This window comes from Notolepis coatsorum, assembly GCF_963971535.1.
Source record: "Notolepis coatsorum genome assembly, chromosome: 13".
In the NCBI taxonomy this organism is placed as follows: domain Eukaryota; kingdom Metazoa; phylum Chordata; class Actinopteri; order Aulopiformes; family Paralepididae; genus Notolepis; species Notolepis coatsorum.
In genome coordinates, this window is record NC_140177.1 from 67,518,035 (window position 1) to 67,530,959 (window position 12,925).

The 12,925-nt window shown below is 42.2% G+C and overlaps 1 protein-coding gene across 1 annotated transcript in view; it reads right to left on the bottom strand.

Annotated features, from left to right (window-relative positions):
* Window positions 1–893: 893 nt before the first annotated feature.
* Window positions 894–12,925, bottom strand: part of LOC311239388 (phospholipid scramblase 1-like) — a gene marked incomplete at its 3' end in the record, with an annotated part of 84,574 nt that continues 72,542 nt past the window's right edge. Inside the window, exon 7 of the mRNA XM_084327695.1 lies at window positions 894–900. Coding sequence (XP_084183821.1) covers window positions 894–900 — 7 coding nt within the window. The remainder of the gene's footprint in view (window positions 901–12,925) is intronic.

Genomic DNA, 12,925 nt, shown 5'->3' on the forward strand with positions numbered 1-12,925 from the left:
GCTGAGGAAACCTGACTAGCTGCAGGGACAATGCTAGCTAGGGACATCTGGTCCGTCTCACGTACTAGGCTAATCGTAAACCTGGAGATTAGGCTAGCAGTGGGGATTGAGCTAGCTGGGAACGCCTGGTTAGCTACAGGAGAAATGCTAATGGGCGGAGCTGTGCTAGCTGGAGACGCCTGGTCAGCTACAGGAGCGACGCTAACGGGCGGAGCTGCGCTAGCTGGGGACGCACGGTTAGCTACAGGAGCGGCGCTAACGGGCAGAGCTGTGCTAGCTGGGGACGCACGGTTAGCTTCAGGAGCTAGGCTGACCGTGAATTGTATGCTAGTCGGCTGATTAGCTGCCTTAGCCAGCGACCTAACCGTGTCCATGAGGGTAGCGACTTGGTCGGCCATAACCCGCATCGCTGGCTCCTGTGTTGGACTCTCCGTGGCGACCTTGTCGATCATCCGGAGCAGGAACACCCACTTGGCAGGTGAGTAATGCTGCACGTCACCGTCCACCAGGCTCCGGATGATCGTCATGGTATCGGCCACCTTGTCTGCTGTGTTCTTGACTGGTGGTGTCATTCTGTTACGATTGGGGGTGATGATGAAGGTGAGAACACAGTTTGCAGACAAGGGAGAAGGAACGGAGGCAGAGACGAGGAGTGATGCTTGAAGAAGGGGTGTTTACTACTGATCCAATATACAATACAAATAAAAGACACTACTACTAACAAAACAACGAAGGAAAACAAGAAAACGACAGGAGTATACAGGCAAGGATTCACTAGACATCAACGGGGAAAGCAGGCACGACACGGGGACAACACGGGGTACTGGAGGAAATGACACCACAAGGAAATGAGGACAGACAGACACCTAAATACCCACACTAATTAACAACGATCAGCACCTGGCCAAAACACAGAATCACAAACACAACCTAGACACAAAAGCAATGACACCATAAACACAACTAGACACTAAGGCAATGACACACTAAACACAACTAGACACAAAGGCAATGACACACAACAACTCAATAGGGGGGTGACATCAAACACAGACAGGGATGGCCCAGGATAACAGAATATTAGAAATCAAATCAATAATGTGCAACCAACATAAAATGGCAGACCGCACCATCGGGCTTAGGTCACCAGAGGGAGGTAGGGAGCCAATGTCAGGAGGAGAGCACTGTCCAATGTTATTCTCATGCCCGGTCCAGCCAGGACCGGGCCTTGGAACGTAACATATGTCTATACTTGTGTATACGGGAAATAGGCTTCAGCCGATAAAATCTCAGAGTGATCGCTCTGTCGCTCTGTCTCGGAGTCCTTAAAAAAATAAAAAAAAATAAAAGGTGTCGCCACACCAAGCCTTCCTGTACCATTCCATTACATAGTGAAGGATGTCTATGTTTTTCAATGTGTATATAATGTAAAGTATTGGTGGATGACAGCATCTACTGTGGGGAAGGGGGGTGTATTGACGAGTTAATAATTTGACAAATGTTGCCTATATTTTTCAGTCAGTTCGGTCTTTGTGTGCCAAACATTATTAAAGGTAAACTTTTCTTTTACCAAATAAATTAGAAGCATGTTTAAATCAGCAATGCCTCCCCTCTTGCTGTACCAAAATATCTCCTAGCTCTAACCGTCACTGTCAAAATAATGTGCCTGATGTTAAATGGCCTCATTCTTTCAGTTTTTGCATGACTACGTCCTTGAGAATAACTGAAAAGGTTATATATCTTAAGTTGATGTATGGTATTTTTGGAGTGTTACATTAAAAAAAAAAAAAAAAAAAAAGTATACCGAACCGAAAACCGTAAACCTAAAACCGTGATACGAACCGAACCATAGATTTTGTGAACCGTTCCACCCCTAACTCATAGCCATCTCAGAGGAGGAGGACAACAGAGAGAGAGTGTGTGTTAGGAGCAGACTAACTCCAGCAGATGAGGCTGTGCTGTTATCATCAACAGCTGATAGCTCCGGCGGTCTCGTAGTGGTGACCGGAGTGCTGGACGTCCCGCGATCATAGGCGGCGCATATATTAAGGCTAGGGGGGGCTATGCCTACCCAGAATATTATGCTCGGAATCTTGAAATGTATATAATATATATGCGCAGGCTTCTGGCTATTGTGTGTGTCTTGTGCTGCAGCCGGCTCGCTGGCCGAGGTGTCAACGACGAAGGTGTCAATCGGTGGCAGCGTTTAACATTCCAGGTACAAACAGTAACCAATCACGCATAGGCTCAGGTTAAATAATGTGGCCAATCACATCATTCACATGATCATCCTGATCCCGCAGGCCAGGCAGAGTAAAGCAAACATCTGTGTTCTGAATTTCAGCCCGCCGATCGCTTTGTAGAGAAGCGAGGAGAGGCATAACTAGCGATCACCTGAGGCTGTATGTTGTTTTATCTTGGCAAACAAGGGCTTGCTCTAAGAGGACATGATGAGAGTCCGAGTTCATCAAATCGTGGAAACTTTTTAGAGCTACTGTATGTACATTGTTTTCAAAGCATGATGAGATCTAAATTACGAAAAACATTCACTTCATTGCAACTTGTGATTCAATTCTCACCAAGACGAAACGTCGCATTTATCTGCATTAAGGTAAGACAATGGTTCATATATTATTGGATGCCTTCATTTGAACACTTAATTTGCACTATATATAAATGAGTGGGGCTCGCTGTAGTATAGCCTAGTAGTGTGTGTGTGTATATGAAATCAGAACCTGGACAGTTTGCGTGCAACCAAATAAAAGGTCAAATTTTACAGAGGGGCGTTCCCTATACAGCCTACCTACACCTGAAGCCCACCCGCCGCCAATGCCCGCGATGATGTCGGGGAGGTTGCGACCCTCTCTGCGCCGCCCCCTATCTCCCTGTCTCCGGCTGTCTCGGAGCGATGACCGGAGTGTTGAACGTCCCGTGATTAAGACGGAGAGGACGCGACCCTCTTTGCGCCGCCCCTGTGCCTCAAATAGATTCGCTATCAGCTCTATCTTTAATCTTTCAAAATGTTTAGTTGCTATCGCTATCAGCTCTATCTTTAATTTTTAAAAATTTTCAGTTGCTATTGCATGCACTCATCTGTGTTTCACTACACACATGAGTGCATGCTTACCAACTGTTAGTCTGCAACACTACTATCACCGACATCTAAGAAGGGAGATCCCCCCTTGAATGGCCCTTCTAAGGTTTCTCTCCTCCACACTGCCTGTGGTGCATTTTTCCTTCGTTAGGTTTTAGTGAGTTTTTCCTTACCTTCGCATGGGGTATATCTGGGAGTGCTTGCATTCATTCATTTATTTGCATTTATTTTAAATTTGTTGGACCTTATGGTGTTCTTGTTTTATTCTTGACTTATTGTTATGTTTCTTCTTGACTTGTTTAAAGAAGACGTGTCCGGCCCATGGGGACATTAACGTGTGTTGTCGGGCCTTACAAATAAATTTGATTTGATTTGATAGCCACAGCGTTTGATTGGGGTCAAATACAGCGTGTCACATAGCAACGAGAAGAGGGGCCGGGCCTGTCGTTGCTATGGCGAGAATATTATAATGTGAGTTCCTTCCGGGGTAAGTTAGATTCAAATACGACGCACAGACGAGAAGAAGCTTGATCAGAGACTTTGAAACGATTTCCCCCCCGTGGGGAGGGGTGGAGGGGAGGACTGAAGTGCCACGACAACAGAGAAGGCTTTTGGATAACAGCTAGGCCGCGACGACCACAGAGATCATTAGAATAATGAATTTAGTTTCTTCCAAATACTTTTCAAGGACAATACAGAACTGGTTTACATCTGATTACGAGGCTATGTTTATGAAAATAAACATGAGGATCTGAGGAAAGAGATCACGTTGCAGTATCGTTTCTTATGACTAACAGATGTACTAACAGGGGTTGCAAGAAAATACAACACACAACAGAGACAGTCACAAAGGAGATGATGAGATGAGATTGGCTGATTGCCAAGAATCCAACAATAGGCCCAATGGAAAAGAAAACCAACCCGGTCTATCTCAGGTTGTTAAACATGGGCATCCCTGATACAAATCAGGATTATTTGTATCAGGCATATATTGAAGCTATCAAACCTCTTAACTGGCACCGACCTGACCCGGGACATTTTGAGGACGATTTGCCCACCGGTGCGACACGCCACGTTGGCGACCTCTAGCGTCTCGGGTGTGCATATGTTTTAATACAATATATATATCGAATTAAAGCCATATTTGTTGCCTGTTGATTGCCGTTCAAGGCGTCAAAATCCGTTCAGCGGTTCTCGAGTTACATGCCGATATGTGTACACGGCAGACTTTTATTTGTTTCAAATAGCATCCGCGACTCCCGAGGCTCTAACGCCGTCAATCATTTGGCGATCTCGAAAACGATTGGACAGGGTCGTAACCAATGATGGTGGCTTTCCAATGATACCCCACGAGCGAATCAGGGATCTAGGTGAAAAGTCACAAGCGAAAACAGGAAGAGAAAACAAAACGCAGAATGCATTGGAGTCTGAGAAAACTGAAACCTGCAGAGCTTTTTTCCTTCCAGTTTAACAAAATCGCTCCGATAATCACTAAATTCTGAACAGATCTTTATGAAACATGTACTATACAAGACTTCAGGCTATGGATGTTTTTCAGCCATACCAGCCATACATTTGGATATTGCAACTACTACAGAAAAAGTACACAAGTTCAAGTTCAGACATATGTTACTCTATTTCATTAGTACTAAAAGTGAATTGTCTTTATTGTATCAGAAATGTTATCTTTCAAAAGAGACCAGGCTCATGCATGTGCTATAAGTATAAAGTATAGTATTTTGGTTTGCAAAAAAAGTATGCAGTCCTCAAGTTCAAGTTTAAAAATGGCAACTTTTCTGGGCGCCAGTTAAGTAGGGTAAACTAAAAGCAAAATGGATACCACTTCAGATCCATCTCTAAATCAAAATCAAATCAAATCAAATTTATTTGTAAGGCCCGACAACACACGTTAATGTCCCCATGGGCCGTACACATCTTCTTAAACAAGTCAAGAAGAAACATAACAATAAGTCAAGAACAGAACAAGAACACCATAAGGTCCAACAAATTTAAAATAAATGCAAATAAATGAAAGAATGCAAGTGAAACACAGATGAGTGCATGCAATAGCAACTGAACATTTTGAAAGATTAAAGATAGAGCTGATAGCGATAACAACTGAACATTTTGAAAGATTAAAGATAGAGCTGATAGCGAATCTATTTGAGGCACAGGGGGCGGCGCAAAGAGGGTCACGTCCTCCCCGTCTTAATCACGGAACATTCAACACTCCGGTCATTGCTCCGAGACAGCCGGAGACAGGGAGATAGGGGGCGGCGCAGAGAGGGTCGCAACCTCCCCGACATCATCGCGGGACGTCCAGCACTCCGGTCACCACTACGAGACCGCCGGAGACAGGGAGACAGGAGGGCACGCAGAGAGGGTCGCAACCTCTCGGCCTTCATCACGGGATGTCCGACACTCCGGTCAGCACTCCAGGACAGCAACTCACAGGGAGACAGGGAGACGGGACAGGCGTTAGACAGCTTGCGTGATTGTAGTGGGCGGACATAGCAATAGATACAAGTGGTAAGCATATATGTGAATAGAGTAGATATATGAAGTAAGCATATTATGTGAATAGAATAGAAGTACTTAACCCAGCAATGAAACCGCGTTGACAGACCAGTTGACAAGACCACGGACAGACGACGGTAAGTAGCTGATCCATGGCCTCGGTGGTGCATGTAGAGCAGTCACTGCAATCTTGGCCAAGACCCCGAGGCATCCATCACCTTAGTCAGCACTAGGAGACAGGCACTCAGAGAGATGGGGGAGGGAGGGGAGGGGGGGGAGCAGTTAGAGAGTTCCCATGTTTGTGGTGCTGCAAAAAAGCAGACATGGGGGAAAATATACATCCTAACTAAACTAGACAGATTAATCTAAAGGTCAGTCCCCGACCAGGTGAGATCAGGGTAGGTTGAAGGAGAGAGAGAAAAGATGGGTCTTAAGCAGGGATTTAAAAGCTTCGACAGAGCAGGCGCCCCTGATGACGGCAGGTAATTTGTTCCACAGGTAGGGAGCACGGTAGGCTCTGTGGCCGGCGGATTTCTTTTTAACCCTAGGAATCGATAGAAGCCCCGCATTTTGTGAGCGCAGAGCACGAGCGGGCGAGTCTCTAACTGTCTCTAATGTCGCCTACTAAACCATTATCCTCCTAATATGTCACATTATACAACAGGTAGGTCCGATCACGCATTGTGATTGGTCGAAAGCGTTCTAAACCGTGAGTATATTCATGATACACTCACGGTTAATCACCATGAATATACCACTGCGTTAGCTTTAGAATGTTGTAGAAAGTTTCAACTGACAAAACGGTAACTGTAACTGTAATAAAAACAGCATTATTAGACATTCCAATCCAACGAAAGACGAGCTGGACGCACTGGAGAAAAGCCCTAATGAAGTCAACACCACCAAGTCGACGGCCTGGGCATTGAACTGTTTCAATAACTGGGCAAGTGGTAATAACATCACCATCGACTTCCTTACCATCGAAAAGTCTGTACTGAATTCAGTCCTGCGCCAGTTCTACGGGTCTGTGTGGACCACCAGAGGAGAGCTCTACGGGATCAGTATCATCATGGGACTCTGTGCGGGCCTGAACTGTTACTTGAATGAGCCCCTGGTCAGTTGATCTTAATGAGAGACGTGGACTTTACATCAGCCAACAATGTCTTCATGGGCATAGTGAAGAAGGTCAGGAAGGAGGGAAGAGATACCACAACACACCACCCTGCCCTGTCATCAACACCCTAAAGTCATCATTTGCCATGAGTCCAACCCACCCAAGAGGTCTCCAGAATAAAATATGGTTCGACATCCAGCTCCATTTTGGCCGCAGGGGGAGCGAAGGCAACCGCCACCTAAAGCCTGACTCCTTCGCGGTCAAAAGAAACGAGAACGGGAGCAAGTTTGTGACCATGCCTTTTAACGAAGACACTAAAAATCATAAAGATGCCCTGGAGCGGGACCGAGAGAATAGTCGGTTTATGTTTGCACAGCCCGAGAGTGCGCATTGTCCCGTGAGGTCGCTCGAAAAATATCTGTCGCTACTCCCGGACAAAGCAGCTGCTTTCTACCTAAAGCCAAAGCCCATGCCAGCGCTCAATGGCCCGTGGTACTATGACACCCCAATAGGAGTGAACCAGCTTAGCTCCATGCTTCCACGGATGTGCAAGGAGGCGGCTACGTCCGTGATCTACACCAGTGGTTCCCAAAGTCGGGGTCGCGACCCAAAGGTGGGCCGCGAGCAGCCACGGGAGGGCCGCGAGATGATTTAAAAAAAAATAAAATAAAAAAAAGTCCAAAAAACCCTTATTTTTTTTTTATTTTTTTTTCAGGCCACTGAACTTAGAAGCAGGCCAGGACAGTGTTTCTAGTTGTATTCTAAAATTCTATTCTATTGTATTCTAAAATGTGACTATATGGTTTTATATTAACTTAATAAATAAACAAAAACAAAAAATCTACTTATTTCAACGAACATTTCAAACTAAATAACAGATTATGCACATAAAACGCTGAAAACAACCGAAGCAACAATAGTATTTTAATGAGGCTATTATTTTGCAACAAGTTAGCCCTCTCATAAATAGCACATATAAATGAATAATTAACTTGAACTAACTTAATAGGATTGAAGTGATATTTGGCTTAAAGAATCGGTCGCCTGGCAAAAAAAAAAAAAAGCCTGACCGTGTGCATTGGGCCGCGGCTCTCTGACGCCTTATTTTCTGGGTCCTGGCCTGAAAAGTTTGGGAACCCCTGATCTACACCAACCATAGCCTGAGGTCCATGGCAATCCAGCGGCTGTCAGACACGGGGCTGGAGGCGAGGGAGATTATGCATGCTGTCAGTGGACACAGGTAAACAACCAGCTAGTTGCCCTATTAACGTTATGCTGGCCTATAATTTCGTCAACCATATTCATGAAATGTTTCAACAGGTCAGAGAGCTCGCTTAAGAGCTACTGGAGACCCCCACTGCAAAGCAGAAGAAGATGGAGCAATATCCTGGGAGGAGGCGAGATGGACCCACCACCTAAGCGACCGGCAACTGCTTCCCTCTCGACTGTGTCCACCACCAGCCCAACTGTGTCCACCTTGGCAGCCGACCCCTACTTTTCAAATTGTACATTAAATGGATCTGTACAGATGAATGTCCATAAACAGACATAGGCCATTTTGCAATTAAGCCTTTGCAAATGAAATAGCCCATGTAAATAATGTCATATCATATACTAATTAGCCTATGTAAATACATCTGTAAATATGTTTTTTAGTTAATGTTATATAGGCTAGGGCCTAAAATAAAATCAGCAAAAAAAAGCATCTCCTTGTTAGACTATAGGCCTAGCCTGTTCCACCCCACGGGGACGGTACCGACCCCTTTTGACATTATTATCATATATTAATATTTTTATGAGTGATGCAATAAATTAACATTTTTAAAATCAAACGTTTTCAAGTATTATTATCACTACTATGTCACAAATACATGTAGAATGTAAAACGTTAGGTTGGCAATAGTTTAGCAATAGGTTAAAAGTGCATTTATATCATTTTAAGTTTTTATTTTCCACTCGTGTTTTGACCCGGAAGCGGAAATGGAAATGTTGAACCATGGGAATTGGAATCTTTTTTTTTGAAGAGGAGATCGCTGGCTATCGTTCAGTGTCAGAATTTCTCCGTTCTACACTTCCTGTGGTCCAATATGGCGTTTCAAAGTTCAGCGTTCTGAATGAATCATATCAATAATTGTTATGATTCGCGATAATAAGCTACAAAAGGTAACGTTTTTGACAAATATTGAAACGCAGTCAGTTTCTCCACACTATTGTAATCATGTAGGAATAATTAGATCTGAAATTAGTTACAAAATGATTACACTGTGGGAGAAATAAAAAAGTACAGTCTATTACATTAAATATCAGTATATGTTATTATGCACGCCTGGTGATACTATATCCAAATTGAACTCGGCCATTTGAAAGATACTATATGTATATATATATAAATGTGCGAATTGGCTATAATAAGGTAATGTATAAGCATATATTCTATATTCTATAATAATATTTCAACTTGCATTGGTCCGGATGGGAGAATTCAGTACTGTATATACAAAACCTTCAATTTGATCGTCTTCCCTTTATTAATTTCCTTAGATCTTTTGTACACATGATCTCAAGAGGGTACTGAATGAGCTCAGTGGCAGTTTCTTAAGTTTGGTCATTATTATCATGGTTTTATTCACTGTCAAAGATGAAAAGAAAAATCATAATTCATATTTTCCTTTGTTTCATCAGAATTTAAGCAAGCCTAGTAATAGACACAATATTTCTGACACTGATAATACATTCATTGAGGTCCATAGATGTTCCTAGATACCAAGAATATGCAAATAGCCCTTGTAGAAGTGGAGCAATATTCCATTTACCTAGGTATACATTTTATGCAGATTTTCACCTGGGGTGGAACAGGCTAGGCCCTACTGTTGGCCAAAGAAACTTCCCAATAAAAATGTTGTACCTTGATTCAGATGTTTGTTTGTTTGTTTTGAAAGAAATGCAAGAATAGAAGCATGATTGTGTTGTAAGTTTATTCCTACTCGATATGTGTTAGTCAGTAATTATTTTGAGCTCAGAAGGCCTGTGCATGGCCCAATGTTACGTTTGATTTAACGTACCCGTTAACTAACGAGTGGATAGATAAAGAGGACCGGCCTACATCTACCGGTATTCATAAAAACAGCATTATTAGACATGCTAATCCAATGAAAGACGAGCTGGACGCACTGGAGAAAAGCTGTAATGAAATCAACACCACCAAGTTGTAGCGGCCTGTCGTCCAACTCCCAGGAACTGTCCAAGGTGCTGATCCCCCAAGGCGCTGATGACTTTCTCAGACTTTTGCTTGCATTAGCCTAATAAGTCATTCGTTTGCGTTGCCAAGATGGTTGATTTGAAATTCCATTTGAAATTCCATAGCAACGAGACATCTCATCTTCAAAAAATTATTTTACTTCAAAAAAGATTTGTTAGACTGGCAACCCTCTCAGATCGATTTGAACCATCTGCTCCTATTTTCAAGATACTAAACATTCTGACTGTGTCTGAGGTTAATTCTTTACAGATATGTATATTTGTGTACAAATGCATTCATGATCACAATCTACCAAATGGTTTTAATAGTTTTTTTTCTTTTAATTCAGATGTTCATTCATATGTTACACGTCAGTCCAGGGACCTGCATATACCTTATTGTGGTACTTCACTTAGGCAGTTCTCAGTGAGGTATAGATGGTCCAATCTTTGAAATGCAGCTGATCCTATGCTGAGGAAATCTCCATCTCTGCTTATTTTTAAAGCAAACTACAAAACAATTCTCATATCCAAAAGTAGTAGATAGATAAATAGGTCATACATGTAGGTATGCATTTGGTTATGTGGGTGGGTATGTTTGTAGGCAGGTGGGTGGGTTGTTATATATTATTATGTACGCAGTATACAGTATATGCATGTATGTACTGTGTGTATGTATGTTTGTATTAACACAAATCTTTTGAATGTATTCTGGTATTTTATAATGCATATTTTTGTATTTTTGTATGTTTGATTTTATAAAACAGGGGAAGTTCTTGATAAGCCTCTAGGCTTCTAACTTCTCCTTCACAATCGTTATAACTTATTATGTATTGTTGTTTACTTCTGTTTAACTGTTAATAAACAAACAAACAAACAAACAAACAACAAACAATTTTTCTACGCCAAGTTCACTGAAATCGATATAAAATACCCTAGAATTGTCTGTATTCATCCTATATTTTTCCAGACAGTGCAACTTGAACTTTTTAACACTTGAACACGTGGGATGTCATGAATATTGCCACTCTGTGATGCCTACGCCGCTCGAGCTTCGCTCTCGTGGCTGCGGGCGCATCAGAGTGGCAATATTCATGACATCCCACGGGTTCTTGTGTATTATTGCTTAATTATGGTAATTTCTAGCATCTGATTCCAGACCAGAAGGGGTATGTGGCTCCAGAGGGTGGGGGCACCACTGGGCATTTCACATCTAGACCATCTCTGAATCTACCACCAGTAACTACAGTACATTAAGCAGTAATCCATGCATTTGTGACGACTAGGCTGGATTACTGCAATGCACTTTATATAGGGGTGAGTGGATCCTCAGTGGCTCACCTTCAAATGGTGCAGAACGCCGCTGCACATCTTTTAACTGGCACTCGTAAATATGACCACATCTCACCGATTTTATCCTCACTCCACTGGCTCCCTGTGCACTTTAGGATTCATTTAAAAATTATTTTATTTGCTTTTAAAGTTCTTCATGACCTTGCCCCACCCTACCTCTCTGAGCTGTTGCAGGTCTATACACCCTCTCGCTCTCTCAGGTCAGCTGACCAGCTGCTCCTAGTAGTGCCTACAACTAGGCGTAAGCTCAGGGGGGGCCGTGCCTTCTCCATTGTCGCCCCCAAAATGTGGAACGAGCTGCCACTGCAGATTACTGTAGGCAGGCCTCATCACTGCCCCGTTTCAAAGGCCTCCTTAAGACCCACCTTTTCTCTCTGGCTTTCGACACCATGTAGCTTGTTGATTTTATGATCTTATTGTCTTACTGTGTTATTGTTGTATCGTTTTGTTACTGTGTCCTTTGCTTTTAAATATTTTTTAAGTACTCTGATCTATTTAAATTTGTATTGCTGCCTATGTTTACCTTTTTTTTCTCTTTTTTTGGTACTCTTGTTTTTTTTTCTCTATTTTTAGTGCTGCTTATAGTTTTTAATATGCTCCCTCTGTATAGCACGTTGTGCCCCTGTGGCTGTTAAAGCGCTTTATAAATAAAGTTGGATTGGATTGGATTGGATTAAGTCAAAACGGGTCAACACTGACATTGTACACTTCTCACCGCTAGAGGGCACAGTCGCACACTGAACACACACACACACACACTTTTCTTTTGTTATTGTACATACTTACAATCCCATAAAAAACATTGTTAGATATAGAGACACTAAATAGAGCCTCATAGTAAAGTCACATTTAAATAATTAAAAAGGAGTCAATCAAGTGTTTCAGCTTCTGATGCAGAAAACAAAACACTGACTTATTTCTTGATGCAGAGTACAAAACACTGACAGATTTCTTGATGCAGAGTACAAAACACTGACAGATTTCTTGATGCAGAGTACAAAACACTGAACTGCAAGAAATCTCTCTGTGATTCCATTCCGTTTTAATTTGACTCTTTTGACTGCTGCATTAGTTTTTGTCTCACCATGCTCATTTTATTTTATTAGCTTTTATCTAATTCATTACTTCATTACCACTATTGTTATTTATTATTGTTTTATTCCTATTTCAATTATTATTCAAAACATTTGTGTTGCATTTATTTTATATGATTTCTACATTAAGCACTTTGTATTTAAATCTTGCACAAAAGGCGCTATATCCTGTTAGCTGTCACCTTCAAAATCATCGACCTTCTCCACACCTACATTTACATTTACATTTAGTCATTTAGCTGACGCTTTTATCCAAAGCGACTTACAAGTTCTGTGCGACAAGACAGCAAGAAGGGTATAACTCTATCAGCTGAGTAACAATGTTCATCAAAGTGTTGCGTGTTACAGTGTAGGTTAGTTTATTAGGACAAGTGCATGACATTAAGGTTAGTCGGGGTTTGATTTTTTTTTTTTTTTTTATCATTTCAGATAATGGTTGAAGAAGTGAGTCTTTAGTCGACGGCGAAAGATTGGACGGGATTCGGCTGTCCTAACTGGGATGGGTAGTTCATTCCA